The sequence below is a fragment of the Oryx dammah genome, unplaced genomic scaffold (assembly GCF_014754425.2).
Source record: "Oryx dammah isolate SB20612 unplaced genomic scaffold, SCBI_Odam_1.1 HiC_scaffold_5, whole genome shotgun sequence".
In the NCBI taxonomy this organism is placed as follows: Eukaryota; Metazoa; Chordata; class Mammalia; order Artiodactyla; family Bovidae; genus Oryx; species Oryx dammah.
The window spans coordinates 57,543,378-57,566,654 of NW_024070189.1; the positions used below are offsets into that span (position 1 = coordinate 57,543,378).

The window sequence follows — 23,277 nt, forward strand, 5'->3', positions numbered from 1 at the left end:
GAGGGTTGTGAATCACAGTGAAGTCACTGGTCAAGAGAGTGGGAAGAAACCTAAGAAGAAACCTCAAGACCAGCAGAGCGTGCCCGCATTGGAGCCTAGGAGGCTGGCTGCAGAAAGGGATCTGTGGCTGCCTCTACCCAGACCCGGATCTGATGGAAAACGCCAGAGTGATCGCCAGACCCCATGCTTTTCTGTCTGCCCTATCCTCTCTCCCCCCTCATCCATAGTCGCCATCACCTCCCCAGGCACAGCACCCCGTCCCTGCCTCAGCCACACCTATGCTTCCGCACAATCAATCCATCCAAACAGTCGCGACATTCGACAGACATTAGAGTCTAGCCCCACCAGAGGGAGCGGATGCCAAGTTCGAAGTCCCTGATGTCGGTGGGCAGCGTCTCCATTTCCGCCCCCAGGGGTAGCGCAGAGCCCTCACCTGGCTCTGCTCCCGCATCGTGTTAGAGCGGGACCGGAAGGCGTCGGGGGCGTCGGGCTCCGGCGCGAAAGCTGAGGGCTGCTGAACGCTGAGGGGCCTTAGAAAAGTGAAGTCACTGCCATCGGAGGCTGGTGAAAAGCACGTCCTGTAGCAATGGCTGTGCGAGTCTGTAGGCCGCAGCGTCACCTCCATATACTTGAGTGTGCCGTCTGAGCTCACCTGTAGGTTGGGGCTGGATTGCTTATAGAACTCCCGGGAGGGCGAGTCTTGGCGACGGCAGCACTGACCCCCACCCCCATCCCCGTCCCCCCGAAGGCACTTAGCTGACAGAAAGGTGAAGGTGACTAAAGATAAGAGGCTGGTGGCTGCAAGAGCCACAATGAGGTAAAGGGTAAGGTCTGAACGCTCAGGAGGGTGTGTGAGGAAGTCCCTGGATTTGGGCATTTCCTCAGGGTCCTCATCTTCCAGAATCAGCAGCACTGTGGCTGTGGAGGAGAGTGAAGGGTCACCATTGTCCCTCACCAGGACCACCACCTGCTGGGTGTCAGCGTCATCCTCCAGTAAGGCTCGGGCTGTTCGCACCTCACCAGTGTGTGCAGACACCAGGAACAGCCCTGGGGCTGTGGACTGTGGCAACAGTGAATAGGAGAGCCAGGCATTGTGGCCTGAATCAGCATCTACGGCTGTCACCTTGGTGACCAAAGAGCCAGGAGGGGCAGAGCGAGGGAGACGCTGGGGGAGTGAGAATTCCCGACCCGGTCTAGGGTGCAGCACAGTTGGGGCATTATCATTCTGGTCCAGGACAAACACGTGGAGAGAGGTGTTGGCGTGCAACGGGGGAGAGCCAGAGTCTCGAACGCCCACCACAATCTGCAGCATCTGCAGCAGTTCGTAGTCAAAAGTACGCTGGGCAAAGATCCGCCCATCCTCGGGGTTGACATACACAAAAGAGGAGGCTGGGGAGCCCTGAATCTGGTTCCCTATAATAGAGTAGGTAAGGCGGGCGTTATCCCCAGTGTCTGGATCGGAGGCAGCCACGGTGCAGAGAAGGGAGCCTGGAGGCCAGTTTTCTGGGATGTAAGCCGTGTAGAGCTGCTGGGTGAAGTAGGGTGCATTGTCATTTACATCTGAAATGTTGAGCCTGATGGTGAGATGTGTGTGCAAGGGAGGCGAGCCCTCATCATGGGCCAGCAGCTCAATGATATAGTGGGATGTGGCCTCACGGTCCAAAGGCTGGCTGGTTAGGAGTGAGTAGTGGTTCTCAGAAGGCTTAATCTGAAATGGCAGGTCTGGAGAGAGATCGAGGCTCACTTCACCATTTCTCCCTGAGTCCCTGTCCCGCACATTAAACAATCCCACTACTGTGCCCACTGGTGTGCTCTCCAGGACAGGGTTGACCAAAGAGGCCAGTAGTACCTCTGGGGCATTGTCATTGGCATCCCCCACATCCACTTGAATCACACAGTGGCCTTCCATGGCTGGCTGTCCCTGGTCACGGGCTCTTGCATGAATTTCATAAAAACTTGACTCCTCGAAGTCAATGGGACCCAACACATGGATTGCTCCACTGCTAGGGTCCAGGCCAAAGAGGTTCCGCACTGCTTCAGACGTATGGTCTCCAAAAGAATAGTCTAGTTGGCCATTGGTGCCCTCGTCTGGATCAGTGGCATTGAGGCGGAGCAGCAGTGTGCCCACGGGTGCATTCTCTGGGAGTCCCACACGTAGCACTGAGGACTGGAAGGTTGGAGCATTATCATTGATATCCAGCACAGTGACAGAGATAAGGGTGGTCCCTGAGCGGGCTGGGACACCTCCATCCACAGCAGTGAGCACCAGCTGATGTCTTGCCTGGGTTTCACGGTCTAGCTGCTGCTCCAGCACCAGTTCTGGGAACAGCTTCCCATCTTTTAGGGTCTTCACATCGAGAGAAAAGTGGCTGCTGGGGCTTAGAGTATAGAAGCTCACAGTATTGGTGCCCACGTCGGGATCCTGGGCACTATCCAGTGGGAACCGTGCCCCCAGTGCAGCTGACTCTGAGATGCGTATCTCTCGCTCAGGGGTGGCAAAGCTCGGAGAGTTGTCATTGAGATCCAGGATTTCCACCTCTACACGGATTAGTTCCAGGGGGTGTTCGGTCACCACCTGTACTGGCAGCAGGCAGCTGGTGCTGGCTGCACACAGGCTCTCTCGGTCAATTTTCTGATTCACTGCCAGAGCACCACTCATCAAGCTCAGGGAAAAATATTGCCCATTCTCCTCAGCGCCCAACCGCAGCCGGCGGCTCAACAGATCTGTCACCTTTAAGCCTAGATCCTGAGCAACGTTCCCCACCAGCGTCCCTGGCTCAGACTCCTCCACCACAGAGTAACGAAGCTGCCCAGACACCCAGCCCCAGCAGCACAAGGACAACATGCACAGCACTTGCCATTTCCCAGCGAGCTGTGGGGGTGTCTTGGGCCCCATGACCCAGGAGTCCCTTCCTGGACACTGACTCTGTGCTGTCCTGTCTCCAAGGTAGACCCAGGGCTTGGAATGTAGCAGCTGAAATCTCTGATGTCTCCTTCCAGCCTCTTAAAAACTGCTCCGAGGTTTGTCTGCCTGCAGCAGTTCTTCTTAGTCACCAAATGGCGGGGGTGGGTTGGTGGGGAGGGGAATTGAATCTGAGTGGAGCTGGGGAACTGGGGGAGGAGAGGCGGGCAACAAGATCAGATCCCCCACCTCGGCTCTAAGTCTGATTGGCCCAAAAGTCTGTCTGCTCTCAACCAATTATAAAGTCTCCTCAGTCCTGGAAACCTTAGGAACCGGCGCTGCAAATCCGTGTCACAGAAGCCTCCTACCTCCCCACTTATTTCGTGCTGCAGGTTGATTCAGTTCCCTTGGCAGCAAAGTTTGACAGCTCAGATGGCGCTCAACAGGGAAGACAAAGTGGTACAAAACTTCTCAGGGTTCTGTCCCAGCAACTTCCTGTGTAACTTCAGAAACTCCCACTATTTCACTTGAACCATCAAAATGTTGTCCTTCTCCAGGAAGCAAAGCCCATGTTACCCCCTCCCTACCCTATCCTGCCAAACACTGCCAGAGTAAAAGAAAAGATTTGTTAGGACCCTTCAGAGTCTTGCTTGGACTCTCCAGCAGTACTTTGAGGAATCTCAATGTCATCGATGGCTGTAAGGATTCACTTTTTCTGAGATTCCACATGAGCTATGGAATGGGCATCACAGCTTGCGGTGGGGGATGAGAACACTTCTAGGACTGATCCAGGTCACCCAAGGAAGGTGAGTAGAATCTAGGCATGGCCTCTAGGCTTTATGGTTTCATCAATTCAGAAGAACTCAACTTAAAGACTCCCAGATTGGCTGTCTCCATGAACTCCTCAGCAGCAAGACAGGTTTTGATACTTAGTGATTTCACTTACTGCCTTCCCCACTCCCAAAGAGGTAATGTTCCTCTGCCCCAATCGACTGCATCTAGCTCCGATCCCAATGGGGACTTGATTGGGAGACCTAAAGACCTGGGACAAAAAGACCCCTGCTTCCACCTTGTTGCCTCTCTAATCCCTTGGCTCTTTCCTCTTACGTTTCAAGAGGGGCTTCCCTGCTGGCTCAGTGGTAAAGAATCCACCTGCCAATGAAGGAGATGTGGATTCGATCCCTGGGTTGGAAAGATCCCCTGGAGAAGGCAACCCACTCCAGTATTCTTGCCTGGGAAATCCCATGGACAGAGGAGCCTGGTGGGTTACAGTCCAGGGTTGCAAAGAGTCAGATGGAACTTAGCGACTGAACACCAAACAACGACATTTCAAGCAGAGAGTCCCTTTCGCAGTAGTTGAGGGAGTAGATGACACTGTGGAGCAAAGATATAAGTTTCCCTCAGCCCACTGGGGAATGGTAACCTAGAATTAAGGTATTCCAGACCCTGGCCCCTCGTTCAGGAAGAGGAGAGAAAGTCACTACCTGGGTTTAGGTGCACCTCGTACACGAGAGCCTTCCATGTGCTCCACATTCCAGCAGCGTGTTTCCACAACACCCCATCTCTTGATCACTCACTTTCATTTCTTACTCTCAGATAAGGGCATAATCCACCCCAAGTATTAATCTGTGAAAACTCCCTGGTTAATTCACAAAACGCTTCTAAAGCACATCATCTACCACACAGTTACCACTCACAGAAGTGGCAACATCACTACAGGCTCTTACAGAGAGACCAATATATTCTCTGGGACATGGCCCAGCCACATGCCTGCATCAGAATAACCCTCAAGCATTGGCTGAGCCTGCAAAGGTCTCACCTCTAGCCCATAGAGAAGATCAGAGGGTGGGCAGCTTGGGCGAACGGGTTCCCCTGCCATAGGTGCACTGGGTGACTTCACCATCATGAAGCTATCACTCCGAGTGGGTGCAGAAGCCAAGGGTGTACAGCCATGAGAGTGGCCGCCCACATCAACAAACTTGATAGGATCATCTGACCCTAGCTGGATTCGGAGGATCCCATTGGAAGGAGGAAGCCCCTCCCTCCTTCGAGACCGGGTGAGACAGGCACAGGTGCCAGCAGGAAAGCAGGTCATTCCACAGGCAGCCCCACGCAGGCACTTCGAGATGAGCGCCACGAATGAGCCAAAGGAAACAAAGCAAATTGCCACTAGAGATACAGCCAAGTAGAGGGTCAAGCGGGATTCTCCTTCCCTTGGAGCCGAAGACTCTCGAAGATCAGGGACAACTGGATGAGTGTCTTCTTCCAAGGACACCAGGAGAGTGACGGAAGTAGAGAGTGGTGGGCTACCACTGTCCTTGACCACAATGACCAGCTTCTGCGGCGGGAGATCAGCTGGGATGGGAACAGCTGTCCGTACCTCCCCGGCATAGCGGGAGACTGCAAACAGGCTGGGGTCTGGGGCCTCCAGGAGCTGGTACGAAACCCAAGCATTGTAACCTGAGTCCAAGTCCACAGCGGTCACCTTTGTGACTAGGTGGCCAGCACCAACTGACGGAGGCAGTGCTTGGGGACATAAGGAACCAGGCCGAGCCCTAGGGCGGAGTACAGCTGGGGCATTGTCATTGAGGTCCAGCACAAACAGGCGAACTGTCACAGTGCTACTAAGGGGTGGGTTGCCCCGATCCCGGGCTTGCACCTCAAACTGCAGTGTCTGTGTTTGCTCATAGTCAAAGGATCGAGTAGCATGAACAGCTCCCGTCTGGGGGTTCAGGGAGATGAAGGAGGATGCTGACACATCTCGATTTCTGGGCTCGAGGAGAGAGTAGGAGATAAGTGCATTCAAGCCAGAGTCGGGATCAGAGGCCGCAAGGGAGCAGAGCAGGTCCCCTGGGCGATTGTTCTCTGGAACAAACACCTCATGTGACCTCTGGAAGAAAGAGGGTGGGTTATCATTCACATCCGAAATGTTAAGGAAAATGGTCCTGTGGGTACTCAGAGGAGGGCTCCCGGCATCAGAAGCAGTGACCATGATATCATAGCTGGATTTGGCCTCTCGGTCCAAGGGCCCAGCAGTCACCAGGGAGAACTGGTTCCTGAAGGCGGACTTGAGGGTGAAAGGCAAATGGTCGGGAATACGGAGGCTCACGTCCCCATTTGAACCTGAGTCAGGGTCCTGCACACTGATGAGTGCCACCACAGTGCCAGGCTCTGCACTCTCAGGGAGAGTCCCCAGCTCTGAGGTCACTGTGATGTGGGGGGCGTTGTCATTCACATCCAGGAGATCCACCCGAAGGCTGCAATGTTGCTCCATGGCTGGAGAGCCCCCATCTCGAGCCCGCACATCAAATTCATAGTAATTCTCGCTCTCAAAGTCTAGGGGTCCTTGAAGGGTAAGCTTTCCATTAGTGGGGTGCAGGCTGAAGAGGCTTCTCACACGATCAGGGGTGTGACCACTGAAAGAAAAGGTGACGTTACCACTGGGACCCAGGTCTGGGTCGGAGGCATTGAGCTGGATGAGGAGCATGCCGGCTGGCGCGCTCTCCAAGACGCTAATCCTATAGCTGGATTGCTGGAAGGCTGGGGCGTTGTCATTCACGTCCAGCACTGACACCCGCAGCTCTGCCGTGCCAGATCTTGGGGGGTTCCCGCCATCCACAGCAGTCAGCACTAAGCGGTAGTCTGACTGCTTTTCCCGATCCAAAGGTTTCTCCAGGAGCAGCTCTGGGACCAGGCTGCCGTCGCTGCGCTTCTTTACATCTAGGGCAAAGTGTTCATTGGAGCTTAGTCTATAGCTGCTGATGGAGTTGCTCCCCACATCTGCATCCTGAGCCTTTTCCAAGGGGAAACGCTGTCCTGGAGGAGCTGCCTCCCCAATTTCCAAGTCCAGCTGCTGCCGAGGGAATCGGGGGGCGTGATCATTCACATCCACAATTTCTACCTCTGCTCGGTACATTTCCAAAGGCCCTTCTGTTACAAACTCCAGGGGCACAATACAGCTGGCACTGAGCCCACACAGTGCCTCTCGATCGATTGGATTCTTGATGAGCAGGGCACCGCTGTCCAAATCCACACGGAAGTGTCTTTGGTTCACCTCTCCAGCGACCTGCAGCCTGCGAGCTGCCAAGCTCTCGGTATCCAGCAGGAAATCTTGGGCGACATTCCCCACAAAAGTCCCTTCCTGTGACTCCTCTGGGACCGGGTATCGGATCTGCCCACCAACGTAACCCAGGTGGCAAAAAAGGAACAAAAGGGTAGCCCCCCGGCTGATTTGTACCCAGCCTCTCACCTTGCCGAGCATTGCTGCTGCCCGCTAGTTCTCTATCTGGTCCTGAGAAGCCCCAGAAGCTGACCCGCCCCAAACAGCCACAGCAGCTGGAGACACCTATCTCCCTTTCCCCACGCCAGCTCTGGCGCGGCTGGGCCGGCGCCGCAAGGGTTACGCGCCGTTTTTTGCTGGTGGCGGGGTAGATTTGTCTGCCTTCCTCCACCCGATTGGCAGACAGCGACTCCTGGGCTCAGCCAATAGGCTAAGCAGAGAACGTCCCAATAGCAGCAGGGTTAATGCGACGCAGTATTGGAAGAAGGAAAAAAAAAAAAAAAACCCCTATTTTTTCCCCTCCCCCCCGCGCACCACCTTTTCCCCCCCCCCCCCCGGGTTATTACCTCTATAGAGAGGCAGACAACATATATGTTTTTGTTTTCTAATTCACCAATCCCCACCCCATCTCACCCCGCCCCTTTTCGGCAGGGAAAACAGCGACAGCCTGAGAGCCCTAGCAACCTGCAGCCCAGAGAGTGAGTAGCCATTTGAGACTGGTCACTTTGTTCAAGCCAGTGTTGTCATCCACCAATATTCTAAAGGAGTAGCTTCTGCCTCATTCTGATTGTATTAGAGCAACAGCTAATTAGAAGCACTGCTTTATACCAAAAACTCTGCCCCTCTGCAGATTATTCAGAAACATATCCATCTCTTTGCAGAAAAGGCTTACACATTAATGCAGCCTATTAAATTTATGCAGTACACATTTCTGTTGTAACAGAAGGCGCAGCAGAAACCAAACCTCTCTTACTCAGATAGTCACTGGTGATATACTAAATTGCCATTCATTGATTTCAAGGACAGTATGGAAGGAATGAAGGAGAGGGGGAGAAGTCAGGAGAAGATGATGTTCCAAATCAGTAAAGAATCAGCTTGTCTGGGAGACGCTAAGGACTAGCCAATGTTCAAAGATTTAATAGCTTTCTTGAATGATTGAGATCAGCTACCAACAGCACCAGTGCCTACAAATCTCCTTTATTTGACACCATGGTATGCTTAATATGTTGTTAATTACTAACTGTGACTGTTTCAAAAGAGCAAGTTTTTCACCGAGCCCTAGGGGGCCTTTTGGCAAGGGAGACTTGATCTCACCCTCCCTGGAGCCTGGCTACCACCTTGCACAAATGCAGAAAGATTGTTCAAATTCACACTGTAGTTACCTGCAAACTGTAACTGGAGTCACAAACACGCCAGAATACAAAGAGAAAAATCTATCCTGATTTGCATGTGAGATTTTTAAAAATTCATCTGAATCCTCACCTAGGCTGCCAATTATTGTTGGTGGTAGTGTTAAGTCGTATCTGACTTTTGGTGACCCCATGGCCTGCCAGGCTCCTCTGACCATGGGATTTCCAAAACCAGTAGCAAAACCAGAGGTTATCCTCCCAGGTGTTTTCCCAAGCCCTTGATCTTCAAGAATATCCTTTCGATGGTGAGGCCAGCAAACAACATTTTGGTCTCAAAGGGAGGCATCTGCTTTCTGTGTTCTTTCACCCCCAAACACCTAAACCTTCTCCCATGGGAATGATATGTGTAAATCAGTCTGACTTATAAGGTGTTTATGCCAGGATTCACTATCTCAGTAGAATGACACCATCTTGCCCCCAAGCTGCCAGTGGGGAGGGGTAAGGAGGATCATTTTTGACTCATTCCTCTTCCATCTTCCCTTTATCATGTCAATGAATAAGTGCTGATAATTTCACTATAGTTACGTCCCTCCATCTCTACTTGTCACTGTGCTGGTTCAAGCATTTCTCAATCTTCTCAAATACTATGATAGCCTCCTAAATGTTCTAAATGTACTAGAATAGCCCCATGTAATATAATAGCCCCATGTTACATTACAGGGCTTCCCCAGGTGGTTCCGTGGTAAAGAATGTGCCTGCAAATGCAGGAGACACGGGTTCAATCCCTGGGCTGGGAATATCCCCTGGGAGAGGAAATGGCAATTCACTCCAGTAATCTGGCCTGGAAAATCCCATGGACAGAGGAGCCTAGTGGGCTACAGTCCATGGGGTGGTGAAGAGTCAGACACGACTAAGTACGCATGCAAATCTTCTTTAGTGTCCAGTCCCAACATCCCCAATCCATTATGGCGACTTACTTCACCATGCTTGCCTGGACAATTCCATGGACAGAGGAGCCTAGTGGGGTACAGTTCACGGGGTTGCAAAGAGTCGAACATAACTGAGTAACTAAGCACACACACACACATTTATGGCTACCAGAATAATCACTCCAAAACAAACAAACAAAAACTGACGACATTATATCAGTTCAAAATTCTGCAATGACTATCATGGATATAGAATAAAATAAAAAATCCTTGGCATAGCCTAAAGGTAACTCAAGATTTAACTCCTGCCTACTTGCTTCACTTTAGCTCCTACAAAAGTTGTTTTACAAACACACTTTAAGGTTCAGCAATAATAAAAAAACTCTATCCCTCCGCATGGAATTTCCTGCAAGGGTTCCTCTGTACTCGCCTTTCCCCTTTATTAGCTGATAAACTACTACTCAACTTTCATCCTCAGATCAAGCTTCATCACCTGTATGAATTCTTCCTGATTTCCCCAGGCTGACTGGGGTGTTTCTTTTCCTTTGCTCCCGTTGCTTCCTGTATTATATAGATTTCCCTTTTCATTTTTGTGGGTGTGTGTACATGTCTGTCTCCTATGGTACTCCGTGTGCCACTGGAGCAGGGACTGTGCCTTTTCATCTTTTAAACTGTCTGGTACATTCACCAATACATGGTGAATTAGTGCTATTATCACTTGTTAGTTCAACAAGTAGATACTTGTACTTTATGAGTATTTTATATTGAATATACATTTTATATACCTTACTTTTCATTCTCACACAATTTTGGAAGAGTTTATATTTGAGAACACAAGCTCAGAAATGTTAGGAGACTTGGGTAAAGTCTGTCAAGTGCAGTATTAGGGTCTCCCCACTTTCACCTCTGGTCTGTCTAGAAAGAAATAAAACCTCTTTCTGTAACATCTTAAATCATTTTCCTAACAGTGTGTCATCCCTGTAGCCATCAACTGACCCTTTTTGCTGGCTTTAACATCCAAGAACTGACCTCTTATAGATCTCAATCCCTTTTATTTGCAAGTTGACACCAAAACAAACATATCTATATTATTAATACTTGAACTGGAGGATCATAAAGCCTGAATCCTATATATCCTAGACTTGACCTTTTTATGCCAAGTGTGTGATTCTCCTATCTCTGGATTTTTAAAACAGGTGTATTGAGCTACATAATTTATCCATTACACCATACAATTCACCCCTTTAAAATGTACAATTCAACGGTTTTTAGTATATTCACATATGCTAAAATGATGCAAACACCACAGTATTATAGGAAAATGTTTTCACCCCTAAAAGAAACACCACACCCATTGCTGAGCTCTAAATTTTTAAAGAAATAGTTGCCCAGGGGCTAGTGGTTGAGGAAGATTTTTCTCCTTAGATGACTGAAATATCTCACATCTTCCCTACAGTGCTTTCCTAGAGCTATTCTATATAATACTTTAAGGCTGAGAAATAACATTATAGAATTTTTTAAAGTTCAGCCTGGCAAAACAAGGCTGGCTGCTGGTTCTGTGAACTTCAAAATAACACTTCATTTCAAAAACATGCTAATTGATGGACAGGCATATCTTAGGGCAATGCTTTTCAAATTTGCCTTCACACTGGAATCACTTGAGGACCTTCAAAAAATATCAATGCCTGTGTCCCATACCAACAGACCGCTTTAATCCATCTGGGATGTGGCCTGGGCTTCAGGATTTTTAAAAGGTCCCTAGGTAATTCTGGTGTGCAACCACGTTTGAGAACATCATTCAAAGGAAAATGCCAGTTGTTTTCCAGTCTGACCAGAAAAGCAGCAGCTGCTTCTCTCTGGCTTTCATCCTTCCTTATCCTTTCCATATATGCCTCTGCTTTGTCATCTTGAACTGACTCTAGGTTAGTAGCTAAAGAATTTTTTGGAACTGACACAACAAACACTGTGCATATATTGTATCATGCACTAATCTTATAAAACTCTTGCTACTTCTTTTCCACATACTAAAAATGGGGCTAGAAAATAGATTAACTTGGCCATGGACTCATGGATGGTAAGTGGTGGAGCTTCCTATGTCTAACTGCCAGACCCAAAGGTTGATAGCAATAATACACTTATTAGTAACAAAGTTATAGTTGTTCTCCCACAAATGGAAGTATGTTTAAGCTGCACTCCAAAACAAAGGCCTGGATACTATCCTGAATAAATGAAAGCTTTATCTTTTTTCTCACGGTATGAATTTGCCTGTCACACTACATTTATACTAAAATAATAATAATAATAACGGTGAAAGGATAGGAATGAACACTTAGGGCAAAAAGAACTTTCATTTTGTACTTTATGTCCTTCTGAATTTATTTTCAAAGTAAATATTACTTTTACTTTTATAATGAATGGTGGTTACCTGTGGATTTGGGAATAAAATTAATTTTAATTTTTTCTTATATTTTTCCATATTTTCCAAATTTTCTATAATGCACATGTAAATAATGTCCACATAATTTCCTGTAGTGTCCTTGAAATAAAATTTAAAGGACTCTAGAATTTTATTTCTTTCATAGAAAGCCATCTGAGAATGAGGAAGAGGATCTGTGCAATCAAAGGAAAATTATCAGCAAACCATTAGTTTTAATGCAGATGTGGCAATCATTTGAAAGATGGACAGAGGTAGTCTTTATACTCCTAGCAGCTGCTACTGGCTAGAGGTTTCCATTAACTTGTACTCAATGCAAATGATACCAAGCTAAGCTCTGAGTGCTGAGATGGTGAGTTAAAGCTTAATGGCCCTTTAGCAGGATTGGTTAGTTGCTATGGCAAGTGAATGCTGAGGGTGTGAATTGTGTCCACAGATGAGTGAATTAACTCCACACTGTGTGGGACCACAAACCACACTCTAGATTGGCCATCTCCCTCCCCCAAAAGGCACAACGTTTAATCTGGGAAAAGCCAAGTAAAAATGTGGGTGCATCATTAGGAAAATGTCTTGATCACTGAAAATGAAGATGGCTACGTACGTTCCTAGAAGTGATGCAGGAATCAAAAAGCATTCATATCATTCCAGGGTGACTTGCTAACCCTTACCTGTCCAGGAGGGGAGCTCTCTGCACCCAGCACTTGCCTATAGAACACTGGATCAAGGCTCCGCAGAGTGTTCTGGCGGCTGGCCAGGGGGCTGGCAGCACCAGGTTTCTTCAGCAGTGGGTCACTGCGTCTCGAGTCAGTGGTGAGGTACACCTGATGGTAAAGGTGTGGGGCCATCAGGCCTCCCCGCACAGCGTCCGCGTGCAGAGAGGGCCCTGGTGTTCGGTACAGGGAGCTCACAGGGGCTCGGTATAGGTCCCTGGACTGCTTCCATTTGTAAACTTTGAATATGATCACTCCTAATACTGTGACTGCGAACCCCACGGAGACCAGGATTAGAGAGAGAAGTAGATAAAAGGTGAGATTTTTATTCTGCTCCCTGGGGGCAGAGCCAGCAGGGAACTCAGCCAGGGCTTCAGGAGATTCCTCAGTTACTGACACAGTCAGGGTCGCAGTAGTGGACAGTGATGGCTCCCCATTGTCTCTGATCAATACCGTGAGAGTCTGCCTGGGCGAATCTGTATCCTGGACTGGGCGGGCAGTGGTGATTTGACCCGTGTGAAGTCCCACAGCAAAAAGGCTCTGGTTGGGGGCTCCCAAGAGGCTGTAGGAGAGCCAGGCGTTGTGCCCTGAATCTGGGTCCCAGCCCACCACCCGTGTGACCAGGTAGCCAGCAGCAGTACCTCGAGGCAGCATCTCCACTGAGCTCTGGCCAGGCCGGGGGTATAGGACCTGGGGGGCATTGTCATTGCGGTCAGTGACAAATACATTCACACTGATGTTGGTAGCCAGGACAGGAGTGCCCCCATCGCTGATGTGAGCTGTTAACTCAAACTCACGGCGATCCTCATGGTCCAGGGGCACTAAGGATGACACAACGCCACTGTCACGATTTATCGTAAAATAGCGACCCACTAGGCCTATTTCAGCTCCTTGCTCTAAGAGAAAGAAGGAAAGGCGAGCATTCTGCGGGGCGTCGGGGTCCCAGACACTTAGGTTTAGTATTGGAACACCAGGCAGGTTATTTTCCTCAACGTAAACATTGTAAGAAGACTGGGAAGATTGTGGAGGGTTGTCGTTGATGTCGGACACTTGCACCCGCACTGTCGTGAGGGCTGAGAGGGAAGGGGTTCCCGCATCTCGAGCAGTGATGCTGAGGTTGTATTCTGGCACGGTCTCCCGATCCAGGGCTGCGCTGGTTTTCAAAGTGAAGTAATTCTTGAGGGAAGATATAAGGCTAAAAGGGAGACCTGGTGGAACCTCGCATGTCACCAGCCCGTTCTCCCCAGCATCCAGATCGGTCACACTGAGCAGAGCAATGACAGTTCCAAGAGGGGCGTCCTCGGGGACTGGGCTGTACACGGAGGTGACTGTGATCTCTGGGGCATTGTCATTTACGTCCACAACCTCTACCAAAACTTTACAGTGTGCTCCTTCGGGATTGGCGCCTTTGTCTTTGGCCTGTATGTAAATCTCATGGAGTTTGGCGTCTTCGAAGTCCAGTCGACCCTTGACTGTCAGCACCCCGGTAACAAGGTCCAAGGAGAATAGTTCCCGCACGCCAGCGCGGTTGTGGCTGCCGAAGGAGTAAATGATTTCGCCGTTGGGGCCTTCATCCAGATCCGTTGCACGGACTTGCACCACGCGAGTGCCTGGGGGTGCATCCTCCAGGACACGCGCCCGGTACAAGGACTGGTTGAAGGTGGGCACATTGTCATTTGCGTCCAGCACAACGATTCGAATAGGAAGGCTGGCGGAGCGAGCCGGAGTTCCTCCGTCCAACGCCGTCAGCACCAGCTGGAGATCTGGTTCTCGCTCCCGGTCCAGGGAGCGCTCCAGGACCAGCTCCGCGTACTTAGTGCTGTCTTCCCCAGTCTGCACTCGAAGCGCAAAGTACTCGTTTCGGCTCAGCTCGTAGGTTTGTAAAGAGTTGCTTCCCACATCGGGATCATGCGCGCTCTCGAGCGGAAAGCGCGTTCCCGGCGCCACGGTCTCGCTAATCTCCAATTTCATTTCCCGAGTAGGAAAAGAGGGATTGTTGTCGTTGATGTCTTGGATCACCACTTCCGCGCTGAACAACTCTAGCGGCCTCTCCACTACCAACTCCAGAGTTATGGTACAGGAGGGCAGGGTCCCACACAGCTCCTCTCGATCCAGGCGGTCGTTCACGAACATCTCTCCGGTCTCCCAGTTCACCTCAAAGAATCTTCGGCTAGCTCCGGACACCACCCGGAGCCTGCGAGCTGATAGGCTGCCGAGATCCAAGTCAAGGTCCCTGACCACGTTGCCCACCACGAAACCCTTCTCTCTTTCCTCCAGGATCTCATAGCGAATGACGGCGGAGGAAGCCTTGTGCAAGGCACCCAGAAGCAGCAAAACTCCCACCACTCTCCCGGTGCTTACCAGTCCGCCCCTCCAGGCCTCTGGGACCATCTCACTCAAAAACAGTTCCTCTTAGCAGGGTCCAGATCGTCCCGGCTTCTTTCCCGAGAAACTTTCAGCGGGTTAGCGCTCGGGCGCTGGGCTCCGAGTCGGACATGGCTTTCTGGATGCCGCTGATTTGCTCGCCGGCTGTTCAGTCTCGGCCTCATCCCGCGGCGCCGAGAGGGGACGGGCCGGGGCCAGATCTCCAGCGTCTCCATTGGCCGACAGCGGCACGCAGAGTCCCAGCCAATAACTGCACGAAAAATGCGCCAGCGCCGGACTCTCTGAGCAGGACAAGCACTAGGGCCGGGAACTTCTTTCCTTTGGCTTTCTTCCAGAGTTTACAGCCAGAGCTCCTTGGCAGAAGCTGCACATCCGAAACCCACCTTAGCTGGAAAGCCAACTACCAGGTGATGAAGCTGGCCTTCCTACAAGTCTAAAAGCCGAACAAAGGCCTGTTAAACATTTTAACCGCTATCTTTAATCTCTAAAACGGGGTTCAAACCTAACCAAAAAACGACATAACGTTACCTGGTCTACTGGAGGACTAGGTAAAACTCACCTAGCTGGACTCTGCGAGTAGAGAGGCGTTTAGCATTTTTTTTTGAGGTATTAATAACAATTTTAGTTTTCTTTCTTAACAAATGCGACTGTAGCATTCCGGTCAATTCCCCAGTAGAGAAAAATCTACAGGAGCTACCACTGTTTGGTTTAACTTTGTTTTGTGAAATTTAAAAACATAATTCAGGTATCTTTTTAAATTGAATGTTATTGCTTAGCTCTTATTTCTTCACAATGAGGGAGCAATGTGAAATTTTTCTGTCCTATTTGTCCCAACAAGCATAATCTCAATCAGAAAGCATAATTTCTAAAGTTTTCCTTTACTTATCAATCTGTTTCTCAAGATCATGAGGCATGCCACAAAGAGACGTTGCATTGCTAATAAAGGATAATATCCCCTCTTCACTACCCCCCCCAAAAAAGAAAAATGACCAGGTTTTATTTACCACCTGGAACCTTTATGAAATGATTGGGATATCCAAAATACAAAACCTTTAGCCAGGGAATACAGAGTCTGAATTTTTCTGCATTTAAGATTGTAATCAAACAAAACAGTAATGACTAGGATAATGAATAAGATAGTCAACTATAAGTTAGAACCCAGTCATACATCCTTTGAAAACAAACTACCTTCTAAGGGTTCCTGTGTTCCTATCCTATTAAATCAATAAGGCAGATAAAATTCTGGCATCAGAGTAAGTCAATGATATATATCTCCCATTAAATACTAGACATAAAGAATCACATACTATTTCTGTACACATTAATTGCATATAGTTCTTTCTGAAGTTTAACTGAAACTTGAGGCCAAGCAGCAGAGAGGCAGGTTAAATAAGTATATAGGAAGTATATATAGGATATTTATAGAAGAGATGAAAAGCCATATTTGACCTATGTCAATACTTGATTCATCTTTTAAAACCTCCAGTTTTTAAATACTCAAAATTGACAATTGTCCAAACAACTATGAAGGCTGATAGGTACTAGACAATTAGAATATAGAATTTAGTTCATATTTAGTAGCCCAGTCACTTGCTACTCAAAGTGTGAGCCAAAGACCAAGAGCATGGACGTCACATGGGAGCTTGTTAGAAATGTTCCCACTCCAGACCTACTGAATCAGAACTGCATTTTAACAAAATGCCAGAGTGATATGAATGTACATTAAAGTTTGAGAAGCACTGATCTAGTGGTTTTTCAGATGTACTGATTTATCAGACATTTGCCCCCATTCACGACTTAACTGACATTCTGGTTTTCAAAAACTAGCTTTTAAAAGCTGAAATAGTTTTCCCTTTAACAATAAATCCCATAGTTTTCCTAAGACCTCTTCATTAGCCAACAGAACCCTCCTTTTCATACTGTTCATGGGGTTCTCAAGGCAAGAATACTGAAGTGGTTTGCCATTCCCTTCTCCAACCAGTCTATCCGAAAGGAAATCAGTCCTGAATATTCATTGGAAGGACTGATGTTGAAGATGAAACTCCAATACTTTGGCCACCTGATGTGAAGAATTGACTCATTTGAAAAGACCCTGATGCTGGGAAAGACTGAAGGCAGGAGGAGACTCAATGGACATGAGTTTGAGTAAACTTGGGGAGTTGGTGACGGACAGGGAGGCCTGGTGTGCTGCAGTCCATGGGGTCACAAAGAGTCAGACACGACTGAGCAACTGAACTGAACCCTCTTTGGATCCACTGTTCACAGTAGCCAGAGTGATGTTCTTAATTTTAATTGGATCAGAAGATTCTCCAGCTCAGAGCTCCTCAGGAGCATTTTCTGCACAGTATCCAAGTCTCAAGCTTTCCCCTGCTCTGGATATTCTATTACACTGCTGTGTGGTCATCAGCGAAGCTCTCCACGCAGGCTGCTCCTCTACCAGGAACGTTTTTTTTTTTTTTCCTTCCTTCCTTTTGCTTATTTCTACTGATCTTTCAGGTCTCAGTTTAAGTGTAATTTCCTAATAGAGGTCTTCTCTTTGACCCTTGTTAAAATCAGGATCCTTTGTTATGCTCCCTCAGACAACCTTATATTTTCCTTTGTTGAACCTAGCACAATTTAAAATTTTATAATTCTATAGTGCTTAAGAATAATGCCTGCTTCTCCCACTAAGAAGTGACTAAATAAAGCTGCAAGAAGGCAGAGACCATGCCTGTTTTGATTATCACTTGCCTCCTCAGTGACTAGCACAGCAGGCACTTAATGCTTCATTTTTTCCAGCTTTATGGAAGTATAATTGATAAAATTATATGAATTTAAAAGGGGTACAACATGATTTAACATATATGTTGCGAGATGATCAACACAATATAGTCAACACATCCACCACCTCATCTAGTTACCACTTTTTAATGCATGTGGTAAGAACACTTAAGATTTAGTCTTAACAAATTTCAAGTTACACTATAATATTGTTAACTACAGTCACCATGTCGTACATCAGATTCCACAAATTATTCATTTTATAACTAAAAATTTTACCCTTTGACCAACATCTCCCCATACTTAATGCTAATCAATATAGCGATCTTTATGCTAATGGTAATCATAAAAAGCAGTAAAGATTATATATATTCATTTGTGTGTATCCATTTTCCCTAGGAGAGAACATTTTTGGAAGATACAGTCTCTGCCTTTTAAGCTACCAGTAGCCCTAATTAAACTCTTTAACTTAATGATTTGAAAGAGAAAACATAGTTTGCCAAAGAGCCAAGTAAGGTGTGGTAATGTAACTCACACTGGACAAAAATCTTGCTGTCACCTACATCCAGTGAAAATGGAAGTACTAGTGTACAGGATCGATAGAATTTTCCAGTCTCTATCTTTTTTCCCTCTCTGTTTTATGATTCCAAGAGAGCCTCTGGTCAAAAAGATGCAGCAAACAATTTTAAAATAGAAAAAGTGAATATATTACAGTGGTCAAGAGTATGCCTTAGTGTCAAAAAGACTCAAGTTCCAATACTGCATATTACATTCAGTAGCTCTATAACCATGAAGCCTTTATTTTTTAAATATTATTTATGTATTTTGGGCTGTACTGGGTATTTGTTGCTGCACAGGTTTTTACTCTAGTTGTGGCAAGAGGGGGCTACTCTCTAGTTGCAATGTGAGGCCTTGTCATTGGGGTGGCCTCTCCTGTTGCACAGCACAGGCTTCAGGGTCTGCAAGCTTCAGTAGTCACGGCTCCCCAGCGCTGGAGCACAGGCGCAATAGTTGTGGTGCATGGGCTTAGTTGCTCCGAGCCATGGGGGATCCTCCCAGATCAGGGATCCAACCCCGTGTCTTCTCCACTGGTAGGTAGATTTTTAACCCCTGAGCCACCAGGGAAGTCCTGAAGCTTTTATTTTTAATTTTATCTATAAAATGGGAATAACAATAGTACTCCCTGACATAATCACAGCTATATCAATCTTTTCTTTTTTAAGAACAAAGATTACAAATTCTATTCTATTCTATCTTTATTAATATTTATTTTTTGGCCAACAATCAGCATGTGGGATCTTAGTTCCCCCGCCAGGGATGGAACCCACACCTCCTGCATTGGAAGTGCAAAGTCTTAACCACTGGACTGCCAGGGAGTCCTCTCAATCTTTTATGTTAATCTTTTAACAACTCTGTACTTATCATAGAGCTCACATGGATGATCAGTGATTTTAACAATTTTATATAATTACAAAACCAACATGACAATCCAGTTTTAGAATACTGCCGTCAACCCCCAAAATCCTTTATGCCTGTCTGCAGTCAATTATTGTTCCCATGCAAAGCTTCAGATAGCCACTGATCTACTTACTATATAGTTTTGCTTTCTCTAGAAATTTCACACACAAAAAAAGGAATTATAGATGAAATACCAAGTCACACACGTCAAAATGACCATCATTAAAAAGTCTACAGGACTTTTCTGGTGGTCCAGTGGTTAAGAATCCCCCTGGCAATGCAGGGCACACAGGTTCAACCTCTGGTCTGGGGGGATCCCACAAACCAAGGAGCAACTAAGCCCAAGCACTGCAATGACTGAGCCTGTGCTCTAGAGCCAGTGCTCTGCAACAAGAGAAGCCCGCGCACTGTAAAGAAGACCCAGAGAAGCCATAAATAAATACATTTTTTTTAAAAAGTCTACAAATAACACATGTTGGAGAGGGTTTGGAGAAAAGAAGACCCTCCTACACCGTTGGCAGGAACGTAAGTTGGTGTAGCCATTATGGAGAACAGTAAAGAGGTTCCTCAGAAAACTAAAACTGTGACCATTATGACCCAGCAATTCCACTCCTGGGCATATATTCAGACAAAACTAATTTTAAAAGATACAGCAGCACTATTCACAATAGTCAAGACATGCAAACAACCTAAATGTCCATTGACAGAAGAATGGATAAAGAAGATGTGGTACATATATACAATAGAATATTACTCGGCCATAAAAAAGAACACAGTGATGTCATCTGCAGCATCAGGGAAAATTTTCATAATAATTAAAGTAAGTCAGAGAAAGACAAATACCTTATGATGTCACTTATATGTGGAATCTACAATGTGGCACAAATGGGACTTTCCTGGTGGTCTAGTGGTTAAGACTCTGCACTCCCAATGCAAGGGACATGAGTTTGATCCCTGATTGGGGAACTAAGATCTCACATATCAAATAAAAACAAATAAAAAATAAGGCATGAATGAACTTATCTACAAAGCAGAAACAGACCTGCAGACACAGAGAGCAGACTAGTAGTTGCCAAGGGGGAGGGAGGAGGGATAGAGACCATCTGGAGTTTGGGGTTGGTCTATGAATGGATAAACAATAAGGTCCTATGTGTACAGCACAGGGAACTATATCCAATCTCCTGAGACAAACCATAATAGAAAAGAATATAAAAATGTATACGTGTAAAACTGAGTCACTCTGCTGTGCACAGAAATGAACACAACACGGCAAATCAACTATACTGCAATAAAAAAACAAATGTGTATCCTTTGTATCTGGCTTCTTTCACTTAGTATAGTGTCAAACCCAACTCTTAACCACACCCTCAAAAAATGTTCTCTCTCCAACTTTCCTCATCTAATAAGGGCCACTTCTAGTCTAGTCAGAAATTCTCAGGTCACCCCGGAAGCCCCATCAGCAGTCACAGGATGGCCAGCCAGCTAGCCATGGCGATATTTGAGCAGCTGGACTACATCATCAGTGAGCCTTCTCCCAAGCTGCACAATGGGCATGTTCACCCAGGACTTCCAGGAATTTGTAAATAAATGCCTGATTAAGAACCCGACCGAGCTACAGACCTGAAGATGCTCATGAACCACGCCTTCATCAAGCGGTCTGAGGCGGAAGATGTGGATTTTGCTGGCTGGTTGCCCGTAGAACACTGAGGCTGAACCAGTCCAGCACGCCCACACAAACTGCCACGAGTCGATACTCCTGCTACTGCTACCGCCATCCACCCAGTGCACCCTGGCCTACCTCTCCTGCCACACTTTCCTTTGGGACACACATGTGGCCCCTTGGATCCCCGGAGGCCGAGGCCACTGTGCTGTCTTCTCAGAACCTGCTTTCTTAGGTTTAAGGGTGTGTGTTGGGGGGAACAGGGAAATAAAAAGGAAATATGGCCCCCCAAAATAAATTCTCAGGTCATTCTTGGGACTTCCCTGGTGGTCCAATGCTTGAGAATCTCTATTGCAACACAGGGGAAGTGGATTCAATCCCTGGCCCATATGCCACCAGGCAACTCAGCCCACTTGCCACAACTAGAGAATGCCCTCAGGGCTCAAGGAAGACACATGCAGCCAAAGTAAAAAAATAAAAACTAAATTCTCAGGTCATTCTTAACATCTTTCTCTATATTCCTACATTTAATTCATTACCAGTTCATATCAATCCTTACTACCTCCAAACTATACTTTGAATCTGTTGATTACTTTCCCCTTTACTGCTACCATCTTAAATACTGTCAGCTTCCCCTCTGGTTTTCTTACTTCCTCTTTCACTTTCCCTAAACTCCATTTTGCATGTGGAGACCTAAAGAATCTTTCAAATCTTTCAAATAGATTAAATATCTATTAAATCTTTTCAAAAATTTCTCCTTACTAAATACATTGCTTGGTACCAGGACTGGCTACATAATTTGCAGGACCAGTGCAGAATGAAAACAAGGGAACTCCTTGTTTAAAAATTACTACAGGGGGAAAGTGCAACTACCTGTTGAACCACCACTGACAGGAGGGTACTAGAACCCACCAAAAAAAGATACTGCACGTCCAAAGACAAGACGCTGCAGCCAGATGATAGGAGGAGCACAATCACGATAAAATCAAATCCCATACCCTGTCAGTGGGTGACCCACAAATTGGAGAAAAATAATACCAAAGAAGTTCGCCCACTGTTGTGTAGGTTCTGAACCCCATGTCAGGCTTCCCAGCTTGGGGATTCCCAGGGAATCTGGCTTTGAAGGCCAATGGGATTTGATTATAGGACTTTCACAGGACTGGGGGAAACACAGACTCCAATCTTGGAGGGTACAAACAAAATCTTGCATGCAACAAGCCCCATAGGAGAGGAGCAGTGACTCCACAGGAGACAGAACCAAAACTACCTGCTAGTGTTGGAGGGTCTCCTGTGGAGGCATGGACTGGCAGGGGCTCACCACGGGGTTGGGGGCACAGGCAGCATCAAGCTGGGAAGGTCCCCCTTGGCATAAACCCTCTTGGAGTTCACCATTAACCCAACCATAGAGCCTGCAGACCCCAGGGCTGGGTCACCTCAGGCCAAACAACAATCAGCGAGGGAGTGCAATCCCATCCATCAGCAGATAATTGGATTAAAGCTTTACTGAGCAAAGCCCTGTCCGCCAGAGCAAGACCCCATTTTTCCCATCGCCAGTCCCTCCCATCAGGAAGCTTACACAAGCCTCTTAGCATCATCCAGAGGGCAGACAGAAGAAGCAAGAAGAAGCACAGTCCCACAGCAACTAAAACAAAAGCCATATTACAGAAAGTTAATCACAATGGAAAAGCACAAAGTTATGTCCCAGATGAAAGGACAAGATGAAACCCCAGAAAAACTAAATAAAGTGGAGATACACAACCTTCCAGAAAAAGAACTCAGAATATTGTTAGTAAAGATGATTCAGGATCTTAGGAAAACAATGGAGATGTTTACCAAAGACCTACAAGAACTAAAGAACAAACAAACAGAGATGAACAATACTCTAGAAGGGATCAGTGGCAGAATAACTGAGGCAGAAGAATGCATAAATGACCTAGAGAACAGGATGGTGGAAATCACTGCCATAGAACAGAATACAGAAAACAGGATGAAAAGAAATGAAGACAGCCTAAGAGATTTCTGGGACAACATTAAACGTATCAACATTCACATTATAGGAGTCCCAGAAGGAGAAGAAAGAAAGGACCTGAGAAAACATTTGAAGAGAAAATAGCTGAAAACTTCCCTAACATGGGAATTCGGCTTCCCTGATAGGTCAGTTGGTAAAGAATCCACCTGCAATGCAGGAGACCCAGGTTCGATTCCTGGGTCAGGAAGATCCCCTGTAGAAGGGATAGGCTACCCACTCCAGTATTCTTGGGCTTCCCTTGTGGCTCAGCTGATAAAGAATCCACCTGCAATGTGTGAGATCTGGGTTCAATCCCTGGGTTGGGAAGATCCCCTGGAGAAAAGAAAAGCTACCCACTCGGTATTCTGGCCTGGAGAATTCCACACACTGTACAGTCCATGGGGTCACAAAGAGTTGGACATGACTGAGCGATTTTCAATTTCCCTAACATGGGAAAGGAAATAGTCAACAAAGTCCAGGAAGCACAGAAAATCCCAAGCAGTATAAACCCAAGGAGGAACACACCAAGACATATAGAAATCAAAGTGACACAAATTAAAGACAAAGATAAAATATTAAAAGCAACAAGGAAAAAAAAAAGACAAATAACATACAAGGAAAC

At 47.1% G+C, this 23,277-nt stretch overlaps 1 protein-coding gene across 9 annotated transcripts in view; it reads right to left on the bottom strand.

Annotated features, from left to right (window-relative positions):
• LOC120863539 (protocadherin gamma-C4) overlaps positions 1 to 23,277 on the bottom strand; it is a 171,054-nt gene that overhangs the window by 18,039 nt on the left and 129,738 nt on the right. The window contains exon 1 of one of the 9 annotated variants that reach the window (XM_040239868.1): positions 434 to 4,062. The exons of 5 other annotated variants lie outside the window; for them this stretch is intronic. In XM_040239868.1, the coding sequence (XP_040095802.1) occupies positions 434 to 2,896 (2,463 nt within the window). In that variant the 5' untranslated portion in view covers positions 2,897 to 4,062. Of the gene's footprint in view, positions 1 to 433; positions 4,063 to 4,721; positions 9,119 to 12,342; positions 14,947 to 23,277 lie in introns of those variants that run through there. 3 more of the 9 variants (XM_040239870.1, XM_040239878.1, XM_040239869.1) reach the window with 3 other exon arrangements.